Here is a 13869-nt window from a genome sequence, read left to right as displayed (position 1 = left end):
AGTGTCCCCGATAAAACCATTGGAACCAATGTCGTAACAGCGCCACTATTTAAACCATACGAACATTAATTTTCATTTTTTTTTCCCCATATGGAATCTGTAAAACTTTTATGCATCATATTTTACCATGATTTTTTTTTTTTTTCACAAGTAATATAAATTCATTCAAGCGTAGAGGGTCACAACTCTAATATACAGAAAGTATACAAGAGAATCCCTAAAGTATAAAAAAATAAGAACAATTCTCATGATTTTCGTCTCTATCTCCCATAACACAGCCCCTTCAATTCAAATTAACAAAAAAATAAATCCAGATCTATTATTTTTCTGGCCAAGGTACAAGGAAATTTTAGCAAATTGAAATACAAAATGTATGCCACTTCAAAAATCAAGTGGTAGAACCCAACACATGAAGAATATTTCTTCTGAACCGCACAAAATACAGCTCAATATATTGCATAAATATATCCTTTGATTTGTATCTATATTTATTTCCCAAAAATTTCAATCTGAAACTTGCAACAAATGAAGAATAAGGAGAAGTCCTTCCTATCCGGCTGGTAATCAAGGGCAAAATTTTGAGTATTGAGAATGCAACACCGTAGATGAATGAATGCTTTCAGTCATCATAACCATAGCCTTCATCATCCTCAAGCTCCACTTCATCATCAGGTCTATTCATGAAAGTGAGAAAAAGTAGAACAGCAACAATCTGTGTCACTACAAAATATTTGGCCCTTTTTCTAAAAGTTTTTTCTTCCTTTGTCTTTTGCCTCTTGGGTTTGCTCTTCGGCTTCGAACCTATCAATAGAACAAGACCCCATCAGCAAAGATAACAATATGGTAGAGACAAGAACTCCACAAGATAGGAATACATGTAACTGAAGCGTAAATTATTTGTGGAGTAATACTATTTATTAAACTGCTATACGGCTGTCATACAACTTGATGGTGTGAAAGTGAAAATCAACTATTAGATCCGCATGCATTTGTTAAAAAAAAAAAAAAACCAATAGTTAATTTCTACTGTCATGTCATCATAATTGTATATTAGTCTATTTGTGTGTATTAACATTACTCTTATTTGAGTGTATTAACAGTGGAACTTAGCAATACAATTTATAAAAGGTCAGAAATATTTGTTTAACTGTATCGATACCTCACATAAAACCAAAACATTTTGAGGGACTACTTATATGAGAACAACTCATGAGGCTAGACGGATAATCAAACTCCAGAAGCAACTAATATCTGCCCTTTGATATAACAAAAAGAGCAAGACATATCTGATGTCCATATGACTCCAACAAAATGTTGTAGCCACGCAATTATGGTGACCACCATACCATGGGTAGACATAACCTGGTCATATATTAGTAACAGCTTCATTCGTTTATGCAATAAAGTTTCTATTTTCCATAGGAACATAAAGTTACAAAATTGTAAACTGAAGTTTTCAGTTCCATCTGAAACCTACTATAGGCCCGTTTGATTTAGCGGTTTGATAAAAATAAAAAAGGAAAAAGAAAAAAAAGTGATTTCAAAATGCAGTCAATGAAAACGTGATTTTTAAAAATGCAATTAGCATTTGGTAAAATCATAATTCAACCTTTCAAATTATGCATTTTTAAAAACGCTTGTTCTCGTCAAACAATCAAAAGGAAAAGAGTCTACTGTTAGAATGAACTGGCGTGATTGAAACATTTCCACTTAAAAACAAGAGGAAAAATAAAAAGGAAGACAAATTGAATAGGACCAAGTTTGTGATCATTATTCATATGACTTAGGCTGTGTTTTGATATATTTCCAAGGCATGTTAACCAAATTGTCCAACATATTGGACCTCATCAAAGTTTCTATAATTTTCAATTTGAATGCTCCTTTTTTCAGCTATGCATATCAGCAATGTACTGGGAAACCCCAAAACACCAGCAAGATCCTGTTGATACCCTTAAAAGCTGGTATATTTCCAACCATTAATTTATTTGAAGCATCTGAAAACCAATAACAAACTTGATCTACCATATAAATATGAAAATGTAGTCTGGACTTATAAAGCACTTAACCTACCAAAAAAAATCATTTGATACAAATTTTAAAGGAAAAAACAAAAAAAGGAAAAGAAAAAGAAACGAGTCTAGAATTGAAAATCATCTTACTCGAGTTCGAAGGACCTCTTCTTGAAGCTGATGATGGTGGGTCTGACTGAAAATATGAGGCAGAAGAAGATGAAGAACCAGCCTCTATGAACTCCATCTTAAGCTTTTCAGCATATTTTACAAGATTACCATGCTCTAAAAGTTTGGTCCGCAGTACTGATGATTCCTGATAGCACGTGATTGCAGGAAGCATGCTTAAATTTCTTCCCATAATAATAAGACTGGAACATATATTTAGCATTTCCCCCATCCCAAAATAGATTGTGGTTTGAAATGATACGACTATTAATGAAAAGGTTAAAAAATATATGATCTTCATAAAATATCCTTTATATTAGGGGTGGCAAAACTTTTTATAATACCTTGTTTGTATTTTGAAAATAAGTGAGCATAACAAGTATGAATTTCCAACAAGACAATCCAAAATATAAAACACATAATTTATTGTGAGATAGAGTATATAGTAAAATCCATGATGCTGAGCACAAACATTTATACCAACAGCAAGATCAAACTTCAACTGAGACATGGTTACCATAATAAGTGAAACATTAGGTAAAGGACTAAAAAGAAAAATGAGAAATTTCACATTCATTTCCATATACCACTACAAAAAGAAAAATGAGAAATTCAAACATTCTCAAAATATGCTCTCATTATGCCATGAAGAGGACTAAAAATGTTGTATCAATATCTGACTTCATCAAAGAAGACAAAATGGAAAGTTGTACCACTATAACTTGAATCTTAAACATGGATATTCCCCCTCAACTCCCCCACCCCAAGTACCATATGTACAAAAATTCTCACAAATACATGCACGTATAAGATACTAATACCTATACATATACGCACACATACCTATGCTCCCAGGTTATCACCCTAAACCAAAATAATAAATTCTTTGTGATCACTATACTTCAGACTTCATCGCAAAACCACACATATGCGTGTCCTCAAACAGCCAAAATATTTCCACTAGGACCACGTTTTTCTTGTAGACTATTTCTTGAAAAGAAAGAAAACCTAAACCAGGAAGGGAAAATCACCATGCATAATGCACTGGGCACAAATGATGCATCTTACCAAGAAAATAATAGATTGACATATAATCCAATCACTCAACTCAACCAAAGATAGCCTTGCACCAACTGCTCACAAAGAGCTACATGAATTTTCTTCTAAAGCTTCATATAGAACCAACCTTCAAGAAATTAAAGGCTATCCTGTGCTCCTTTCCTAACAAATAATAATAAAGGTATATGCACTTTCCTCACTGCCTAAACGCAAAATTTATTTTGGCCTTTCTCTTTATGACAAGATCTACTCATGCGTCCTCAACCAACATCATGGTCTATTAGGTCAATCAGCTTTCCAAATTATCTTTTTATATCTCCATAAAAGTGCATCGATACAATGAGATATTTCAAAGGGATCTCATCAAGAAGGGCAAGGGAGATTTCAATCATTTTCAAGAATAAAGCTTCCACAAGAAGTAAAATTTGGATCCTTATTAATGGGAAAGTGACTTACAAATGATGTTTGATATTTCTCATAGGTAATACCTAGCCGCCTTCAATTTTGATCATGCTTAAGTGGTGATAATTTTTGCATTAAAGTACATAAATTGAAAGCAAATGGCCAAAGTTCTCTCATCATAGAGCAATCGAGGCGATTATTCACAAACTCACCACTATCCAAAGAATATCAAATTTCAAATGTTTTGTTTCCCACGCCTGTTTTCACCACCTTGTCTAGAGCAGCCAACATTGCATATGTTCAGTCCATTTCTTAATCTACACTGAACGAAATGTTAATTCCAAATGAAATACTAGAACGTTTTCCTTTCCTAAATATATTAAAAGTGAGGTTCATTCATGTATAACATCAGACATCCCTCAAAATTCAAAAGTGTGGTGGCTGAGAACGTCAGCTTATAGGATTTATGAGAAATGGATCAAATTAATATTCAAATAAATGTTTATTTGGATTTTTTTAATTCTTTGGAGGCTAAAAGGTACTGGACAATGTGAATTTAACAGATAGAAGATCGTATACATGTAAGGTTAGGGCTTGTGGACAAGAATGAATAGGTATGAAATTCCTCTTAATGATAGGCTGGTTCATGAGTAAACTTTTGTATGGCAATGCAGGAAATATAAATAAAACAACATATTCCCACACAGTTAGCTCAACTGGTGGGACATACAATTCAAGAACTATGAAGTCCAAGATTCAAGTCATGCACTAACCTGATGCACCTTTTTTGAGAGTGGGATTGTGCATGTAGGGTTTACCAAAGCCCACCCAGGAAGGTGGTCCTGAGTTCCTCATTATCAAGAATAAAAACAAAGAAACAAAATCTTGTATATTTTGGATGAAAGAGACAAATTATTATTTTAATGAGTTCTCATGAACCTTCCTATGTTTTAAGAAGTTCAAAGCATCCAACTTTAGACCCTCAACAATCAATGGATTCAATGAGCCTTTCTAAAAGAAATTTTTAGAGATTTTGCTGACATTGCTTCCCATAATCCATTCATTCCCTGCTTTTCATCCCTCCCAAGGAAGAGTTTTCAAGCTCCATGTAACCAAGTGTTACTTAAAACTCGACCATTATAAGCATTGGCAGAATCCACAGAGCAACTAGGACTATGACACTTCACAACAATGGCAGAATTGTGGATGATGCTATTCAATGAGGGAATCAATGAAACTGTAATGCTTTTCTGGAAAGGCATATTCATCCTTGCTTTACTTGAAATGGTGTCCTTCTCCATCTTTCTTCTTGTGCTACTCTAGCTTCACTTCTTGAATAGAGTCATCAACTATTAGGTTTCAAAGTTATCCACACAAAGAAGTTTCTTCCTTAAAGCCTAATATCTTCTTTTATTAGATATTATATTAAAATAAGCATAAGTACAATCACAATCTCCTGTAATTTTGAGTAACAAAGTTTATCTCCAAACACTTTATCCCAGTTACTATATATTCCAAAAACTTTATTTACCACAGCATCTCTTGCTGCTGTCTAAATAATCACTAATCCAATCCTGTCAACTAGAACTTTGTTGTTTAAACACCAAGGAGTTCATCTTCCTTTACAGGCCTAATAAGCTCATCAACAACAATGCACAAGAATAATCAATGGTCATCAATAACAATGCATACGAATCAGAATTTTCATCCCGCATGAAGTAACTTGCATCTGCTGCCTTGCCTGATATCTATCTTTTGTCTAGAATTTCAACTAAAAGTAAGAGGCACACATCCTCAATGAGCCTATTGGTCATCAAGAATGCTGAATTTAGGCAAACATAAGTGACAAAAGCATACCTATACACTGGTTCCCCCTTCTGTTGATTTAGAATTCGGTAATACTAGTTCTTCCTCAAGTTGATTTAGAATTCCGAAAGTACGACAGAAAGGAGAAATGTTCATCATTTTTAACAATTCCTTCCAGCAAACTTCAGTCATTGCCTACCAAGATTATCTATGGCTTCACATTAAACTTCTCTATGAAAGTTAATAAGACCTTTAGGTCATACAAAGTTTTGTAAGTCTAATAGCAGAAACTTTTTTTTATTTTTTTTATAAATAATGTATATTGAAAAAAATGAGCAGAGGGGCGCAACCCATATACACAGGAAGTATACAAGAGAACTCCTACTAAGTACAAAAAGACGCACATAACACTAAAAATTCAGAAAAAGTACAGAGACTTCTTGCGGGGAGAAATTGGTGAATTGGTCAAAGGTGTGTACGCCAATGAAGTTTGGGGGGTTGGGGGTGCAAAACTTGATTCAATTTAATCATGCATTGATGGGTAAATGGTTGTGGAGGAAGTTAGTGAAAATTAAGTATGATAGTCAAAGGGGTGATTGGTGCTCCAAGGAGGTAGGGGGAACGTATGGAGTGGGAGTGTAGAAATGTATTCGAAGGGGCTGGGAGGGCTTTGCGCATCATGTGCGGTATGATATAGAAGATGGTTCTAAAGTATTATTTTGGCATGATATGTGGTGTGGGGAACATCCTTTGAAACTTGTTTATCCCAGATTGTTTAATATTGCATGTAACAAGGATGCGTGGGTGGAGGAATATATGGAGACCCTTGAAATGATCTTCTTCATTGGAATGTCCGATTTATTTGGCCTGCGCATGATTGGGAACTGGATGTGGTATCGTGCTTCTTTGAATTGTTGTATTCCTAAAAAATCATAAATGGAGGTGAGGATAAAATTTGTTGGGTTCAATCCAAAAGAAATATTTTTGAAGTGAAATCTAATTATCAGTCTCTCACTATTTCAGCACATGCGTTTGGTCCTTAGAAGAGTATTTGGAAGGTGAAGGCTCCCTCAAGAGTGGCTTTCTTTGTGTGGACGGCGACTTTAGGAAAAATCCTCACTTTGGATAGTTTACGGAAGAGAAATGTTATGGTGATGAAGTGGTGTTACATGTGTAAACAATGTGGAGAATCCATTGACCATCTACTCCTGCATTGTGAGATTGTAGCTGAGATATGGAATGTGTTTCTTCAACTTTTTGGAGTTAGTTGGGTTATGCCGCGAAAGGTGAGTGATTGCTTGGGAGGTTGGAGGGGACAATTGAGTAATAGGCTTGCTTTGCACATATGGAGGCTCATTCCATTATGTGTGATGTGGAGTCTATAGCGAGAACGGTATGCACGCAACTTTGAGGATCGTGAGAGCGGCATGATTGAGTTGAGGAAATTGGCGTTAAATACTTTGTTCTCTTGAAGAGTGACTTGGTCTCACTCGCATGAGTCTACATTTTCTGATTTCTTAGAGCTTTGTAATTCTTTTTCTAATTAGTAGGGATTACATGGGTTGCGTCATTCTGCGTGTTTGATAATATACTTATTACTTACTAAAAAAAATATCAGAAAAAGTATACACATGCAAAATAGACCAAGTCACTCTCCATGAAAATCGAGTATGTAACGTCAATGTCTTCAACTCGAGCAAGCCATTCTCACGATCCTCAAAATTGTGTGCATTCCGCTCTCGCCAGAGACACCACATCACACAATAGAACCATCCTCCATATGTGCAAAGCAAGCTGATTACCCAACTATCCCCTCCAACTCCCCAAGCATTCACTCACCCTGCGTGGCATAATCCAATCCACACCAAAGAGTTGAAGAAACAAACTCCATATCTCGGTTGCAACCTCATGATGCAGGAGGAATAAATGGTCAATTGAATCTCCACATTGTTTACGCATGTAACACCACTCCATCACCATAATATTCATCTTTCGTAAATTGTCCAAAGTTAAGACTTTTCCTAGAGCTGCTGGCCACACAAAAAAAGCCACTCTCGGGGGAGCCATAGTTTTCCAAATACTCTTCCAAGGACCAAACGCTTGTGCCGGAGTAGAGAACCTGGTAGTAAGACTTCACTTCAAACATCTTCCTTTTTGAAGGAACCCAACAGATTTTATTCTCACCTCCATATCTAACTTTGGGAATACAACAATTCAAAAATCGCGAGACCACATCAATTTGCCAATCATATATAGGGCGAATAAACATAACATTCCAATAAATAATACCATTCAGGATCTCCATATTCTCGTCCACCCACGCATCTTTATCACAAGCAATAGTGTACCATTCTGGGAATAATATCTTCAATGGTAGTTCCCCACACCACACATCATGCCAAAATAACACTTTAGAACCATCTCCTGTTTCATATCGCACATGACGCACAAAGCCCTCCCAACCCCTCGCAATACATTTCCACACTTCCACTCCCTATGTTCCCCTACCTTCTTAGAACACCAATCACCCCTTTGACTATCATATTTAACTTCCACTAACTTCCTCCACAAAGCATCCCGTTCCATTGCATACCTCCACAACCACTTACCCAACAAAGCACGATTAAACTAAATCAAATTCTGCAACCCTAAGCCCCCTTGAATTCATCAAATGAAACTTAAATTCATCACCAATTCCTCTCCGTAGGAAATCTCTCTGGATTTTTTCTAGTCGATTTGCCCCTCCCACTAGAATAGGGAAGAGCAACAGAGAATAGGAGGGTAAATTTGAGAGAGTGCTTTTAATCAACGTTAACCTCACGCCTAGGGGTGTAAACGAGCCGAGCTTGAGCAAGATTCCCTTGTTCAGGCTTGGCTCGTTTAAATTTTACTCGAGCTCGAGCTCGAGTCGAGCTCAAAGGCGAGCCAAAAAAATCGAGTTCGAGCTAATAATAAGTCAAGCTGGCTCTTATATTTAATGTTTTTGTTTTTAAAAAAAAATTAACTTCAAGTACTCTTAAACGGCTTAAGAAGTTAGTTTGCATATGAGTATTTGCTTAACTTGACTAGTTGAGTATGGAGCCTGAGTCAATACAGTAAGGCATTTGATTTCAAAGAGAGAGGATATACATCATTTTATAGATAAGCAAATTTGGAGATTAATATTTTCTTAACAATGTGGGACAAATTAATAGGTTGCATTCAGACTGCATTGGGACAACGCCCCTTACAAAAAACTATTTTTTCAACGTCTCTCTCTCAATCCCCCTCACCAGTCACAGCGCATCTTCCACCTGAACTCTCATTTCCCACTCTCTCACTCTCGCTCATCAAACAGGTAGTAATAGTGTTTGAGTCTGTATGATTCTTCAATAGTTTATGCCTTTTGCAATCTCTCAATAGTTTTTGCTTGATTCTTCTTCCATTCGTTTGGGTATGCTCTAATTTAATCGAAGTCTTTTTAATGATTGTTCTCTCTCTCTCTCTCTTTGATCACGAAGGGTTTAGAATTTTTCATTTTCTAACGCTTAAATATAAGTGCAATTTTAAGATTTTAATAATTATGAGATTTATAATTAATTATGTATTTTATATATATATATATATATAGACGAGCTTATACGAGCTTGCTCACGAGCTTAGCCGAGCCGAGCTTGCTTCATTTAATATTCGAGCTAGGATTTGTGTTCATGAATTGCTTCATTTAACGAGTCGAGCTTGCTTCATTTAATATTCGAGCTAGGATTTGTGTTCATGAAGTGCTTCATTTAACGAGCCGAGCCCGAGCTTGCTCGCGAGACGCTTCGCTCACTTAACAGCCCTACTCACGCCCTTTGATAAATACCTCTTTCAACCCGCCAATTTATTCTCCATTTTCTCAATAATGTTACTCCATATGTTGGAAGCCTTATAATGAGCACCCAGTGGAAGACCCAATTGCTAAAGAAGTTAAATCAGTGAGATCTAGCTGAGGTAGGCTGGGCACCAACCCCCTTGCCGGCCATTTCCCGATGACTGAACAAACTTGTGGCGGTTGTTGGAGATCATCCCCTGAACCGACCGATCTGGAGGCAGCCGGTGTCAGTCACTGATCGGTTGGTCATATTGGTTTCTATACATAACCAACAAAACCATGGTAGAACCATTTTGTTACCCGTTGGGAGAGACTAAAGCCTCACTATTGTTGGAAGATTGGCAAACATAATGCCAATTGAGACAAAAAGTGTGATCCCAACACCACCGCTCGGCCTCAAACTCCTGCACAACACATGAGGCCGATCTGGTAGAGTTTGAACAAGGATAGATACTATAGTGGAGCACATCAGCAAGGAAGGTGGAAGAGTAGTGGCGCATGAGGTTGAAGGAGAGGTAAGTGTTTACAAAGATGAGGGTGAGGGAGTCGATGACTCGAAGTGTCTACATTTTTCATTTTTGTAAACACTAAGAGAAAAAAGTTATATAGTATAACAAGTCGGTCAAGATGGTATGGGTTGGTTTTTCGAAGCATAAAACCAATCACAACCCAACCCTGGTCGATTTTTCACAAGTTTCTAATCAACCATTGACCCAACTTTGTTAGAAACCTATCGATTTTGGTGCTTTTGGTCGGGTCGGTCAGCCAAGTCAATTTTGTGGGCATTTTTCCCAACCTTAATTTGAGGTCATAGTTTTCAATCTCACTGCCTGCCATCTACAGTTGTCAGCATATAATGCAAACGATGCTCGGCAAATATGATTCTTTCAGTGAAGCAATCAATACTGTCACTGAATTCGGGCACTTTACTCATGCCTCTAGCCCTAGGAGTCGTACTCTAGCTGGCTATTCATCTTCTCGGCATGCTCACAATTTTGTAAGTTTATTCAATAGTAATAAAAATAATTCACTTAACTTCCCTGGAATATCATATTTTAAGTCCAAATTTATCCATGCTAGGAAACTCCAATTCCAGCTGGCCACTCAATTTCCCAGCATGGTCAAGGTTCGATGTTTCCCTAAGATCAAATTCAAATAGCTTATTCTGAATATGAGATTGGAAACAAGTTTGAGAATGCAATCAATTTACTTTATCAATCACAAAAACAATCACATTTAGCTTCCACAGGATCACAATTACATTACAATCTGTAAGATAACTCACAGGTAAAGCTTGAAGAGTCAAAAGCGCATGCGCAAGAAAAATTGCATCCACACTTGATGGCCTACATAAAAGCAACAATTCATTTAGTTACAGTAACATCAGCATCTTATAGAAGGCTGGACTTCATACAAAAGAAACAATCTCAAAAGCTCCTACACTTTGTCATCAAAGGAAATATATATCTGAGACAGGATATTCAGAACAGTACCTGTTCTCAAAGAGAAAGCTCTGCTCCCCTAACCTAGTTGACAGAGCTCCATAGGCGATGTTTGCTCTCTTGTAAATCTGTCCAATAAAATGAAATTTCAAACAGAAAAATTTCTGCTAATATAATTTTTTTTTTTTTTTTTCTAAGTAATTGGCCCCAAGGGGAGAAAGACGAAATTCGAACTAGTGACATCCCTAATATAATAAGTTAAGAACAAACAGCAGAAAGAGATTATTAACATTTACTTTATGAGCTTTGCTACTAGTGCATTAATAATTTCCCAAAAAGTTCAAGTATGGGTTTGCATGCGTGTGTGTGTGTGTGAGAGAGAGAGAGAGAGAGATGGAGAGAGCATATCAAATCGCACACAAAGGAAGATCAAGGAGAATATGGGACCTCTTCTTCCATTTGCTCAGCATTGTCCTTAGTTATTCCAAGACGCTGCTTCACAGTGTGAGCTTGCTTCAAGAACAGAACCTTTCCTATTGGCCATGGCAAGTCAGGATAATAGATCTTCTCAGCAGAACTTCTATCAGAACCCACCCAGAGTTCATACATAATTGCATCTCCAAGCCAGGAACAAACCATTGCTTTTGTTGATATCCATTCTGGGACTGAGTAGAATTCAGTGTCCAAATCAACAATACCATCTTTTTTTAAACTTTCAATAACCCCACCATTCTCATTATTATAGGCCACGTAATCACCGGACTCAATATAAGGAATTTGATCTAACAAAGACAGCAACAAACAGCAATGTGATGAGAGTGCTTATTACTTGAATATGAGCTCAAGCATAATGTTTTTTTCTCTTACAGGTAAGTATCAGAAATAAGGCTATAAACCATATAGATCATAAACAGATACAGTTGTAGACATATACCTACACAAATACATGCAGGATAAGTACAAATATGCATGCATGTTCATTAAATAACAAAAAAAAAAAAAAAAAATCAAGCTTCAAGTATATCAAAGATTCAATAGACATAGACCCAAATAGTACATGCAATAGCAACTAAACAGATCATAAGCAACCAATGAGCAGGCAAATGGGTATAATTTGATCGATATAATTTGTAATCTTCTCTAAATTAATTGATATAAATTTCAGAAGAACAGTGTCATTTGAAACTTCCAAACCAACATAAAGCACCTCATTTTATGTTTCAACTTTCAAAATGCCAATAACAGTAGAAATTTAAAATAAAAAATAAATAAAAAAGCATAGATGACTAATATTACTCGACCAATAGCTATAACTGGCAACGCCAGATTAGAGGAGCCAAATGATAGCAAACGATGAAATAACAACAACATACATGTGCGTGTATCTCCATTCTAGGTAGCCCCAATAAGCTAGAATATTTCACTATTGACACAAAAAATCCAGACAATCGGAAGCCAAAAGAATAGGATCAAATAAATATATTACTATGTCCACACACACACATAGAATGGTAAGCGAAAGAATCTAATGAACCCAGCAAGATTTTGAAAAACAAAAACAAACAAAAAATACAAATTACATAAGAGAGAGAGAGAGAGAAAGGTACAGAAAGATATACACCCTTAACTATAGGTAAGCCAGACATCAACCTCGGAACCCAGAAATACGCACAGTAATAATGCATTTGATGAATGAGAAAATGAATTTAAACACTCACAAAACTAACTTAAACAGCACAAAAAAAAATGCAAACTAATAAGACATAGCAATCCAGAGCCTCAAACAAAAAGCAATAAATCCCCCACCCAGAATCTCTATTCACCAAAACTTCTTTAATTTCCAATTACCAAGACGACCCAAGAGATTAAAAAAATAAAAATAAATAAATAAAAAGCTGTATACCAGAGTCGGGGTAGGTAGAGTTGAAATCCAAAAGGAAGGGGAGCTGAGCAAACTTGAGGTAGATGTAAAGAGAGAGGCATGAAGGGCATGCTGTGGGGAGACCATAACAGGGCTTCCTTACCACCAGAGTGTACGCTTCTCTCTCATTATTCACTTCCTCCTCCATACTTGCAAACCCTAAAACCCTGTTTGTGGGGGTTTCGGGTTATGCGAGGGTCAGCTGCAGAGTTTTCCGAATCTCAGGGTTTTAGCGGAGCAGTGTGAGGAAGAAGCGAGGAGGTGGGGTTTCTTCGGGGCTTCTAATTAAATTTCCTTTTTCTATTAATTACATTTCCCCACCTAAAGTACCACTTATTTACGTGGTGCACACATAATACGAAGTATCTATCACATGTCACACTCAAATTTCCTTAAACTATCATTTTCTACAAAAGAGACCATCATTAGTGAAAATCATTAAATCAAACGAAATATGTTCTTTTTATTATAAAATGGCAAAAACACCTTCAAATAAAAAATTTTAAAAACAACTTACCAAAAAAAAAAAAAAAAACTAAAAACTAAATTTAACAAGGAAAAAAAAAAATCATCAAAGGTGGTCATTGAACCTCCCCTAAGAGCATTGACAGAACTATGCACAAACCGGGGTAGGCCATGGCCACCCATGGCTTTACAATTCTTTTATTAATTTTACTTTCAAAATTTGCATTTGAAACAAAATCTTTTAGTTTGGCCCCGAATCCAAAAGAAAGCAGTCCACAATTTTTTGTTTGGCCTAAACCCATAAAAAACAGTCCTTAATTTTTAAGAATACATTATGCGTCTCAAACAAGAAAATTCATATGACCATAATGCCCCAAACCCAAGAATTAAAATGCCATACGTCTTTTCCCAAAATTTTTATTGTTTTCTAGAGTACAGTGTGCATATGAGGAGAATGTGATTTTTCATAGAAACGATGGTAAGGTTTCCTTAATGGATACCAATTTTATTTTTTATATGTTTATTTAATATTTAATATTAATATATTTATCATTCATACCTTATTGATAAAAATTTATAGTTTCATTCCTGCCTAGGGGTAGTAGAACCATGGTAGCCATCGCGAGATAATTGATCACTCCAAAAAAACTATTTAGAGGTGGCTGAGCAACCCAATGCTACACCTACAAACGCATCATGGGTCTAGAGTGACCCACAACCATTGTGGGTCTTCATCAACCCACA

General features: G+C 36.2%; 1 protein-coding gene across 2 annotated transcripts; it reads right to left on the bottom strand.

The window, feature by feature from the left end:
• Window positions 1-293: 293 nt before the first annotated feature.
• On the bottom strand, window positions 294-12931 carry LOC132190117 (mitochondrial outer membrane import complex protein METAXIN). 2 transcript variants are annotated; one of them, XM_059605008.1, is made up of 6 exons: window positions 12643-12931; window positions 11187-11521; window positions 10791-10867; window positions 10583-10643; window positions 2160-2325; window positions 294-801 (listed from the first exon to the last, which is right to left on the bottom strand). In XM_059605008.1, the coding sequence occupies exons 1-6, from the start codon at window positions 12806-12808 to the stop codon at window positions 620-622; spliced, it is 987 nt and encodes a 328-aa protein (XP_059460991.1). In that variant the 5' UTR covers window positions 12809-12931; the 3' UTR covers window positions 294-619. The 2 variants fall into 2 exon arrangements, with proteins under 2 accessions (XP_059460991.1, XP_059460992.1); XM_059605009.1 differs by having other exon boundaries at window positions 11187-11404.
• Between the last annotated feature and the right edge of the window lie 938 nt (window positions 12932-13869).

The sequence above is a fragment of the Corylus avellana genome, chromosome ca8 (genome assembly GCF_901000735.1).
Source record: "Corylus avellana chromosome ca8, CavTom2PMs-1.0".
Classification (NCBI taxonomy): Eukaryota; Viridiplantae; Streptophyta; class Magnoliopsida; order Fagales; family Betulaceae; genus Corylus; species Corylus avellana.
The sequence above is the reverse complement of the archived record's forward strand: the minus strand, read 5'-3'. Positions and strand labels throughout refer to the sequence as shown.

Excerpts from the sequence above, each read along its gene's own strand:
- LOC132190117 (XM_059605008.1), bottom strand. The coding sequence starts at position 12,808 with ATGGAGGAGGAAGTGAATAATGAGAGAGAAGCGTACACTCTGGTGGTA. Across the intron at positions 11,522-12,642 it reads CTCTACCTACCCCGACTCTG|ATCAAATTCCTTATATTGAG; the intron begins GTATACAGCTTT and ends TGTCTTTGTTAG. Across the intron at positions 10,644-10,790 it reads AGCTTTCTCTTTGAGAACAG|GCCATCAAGTGTGGATGCAA; the intron begins GTACTGTTCTGA and ends GCTTTTATGTAG.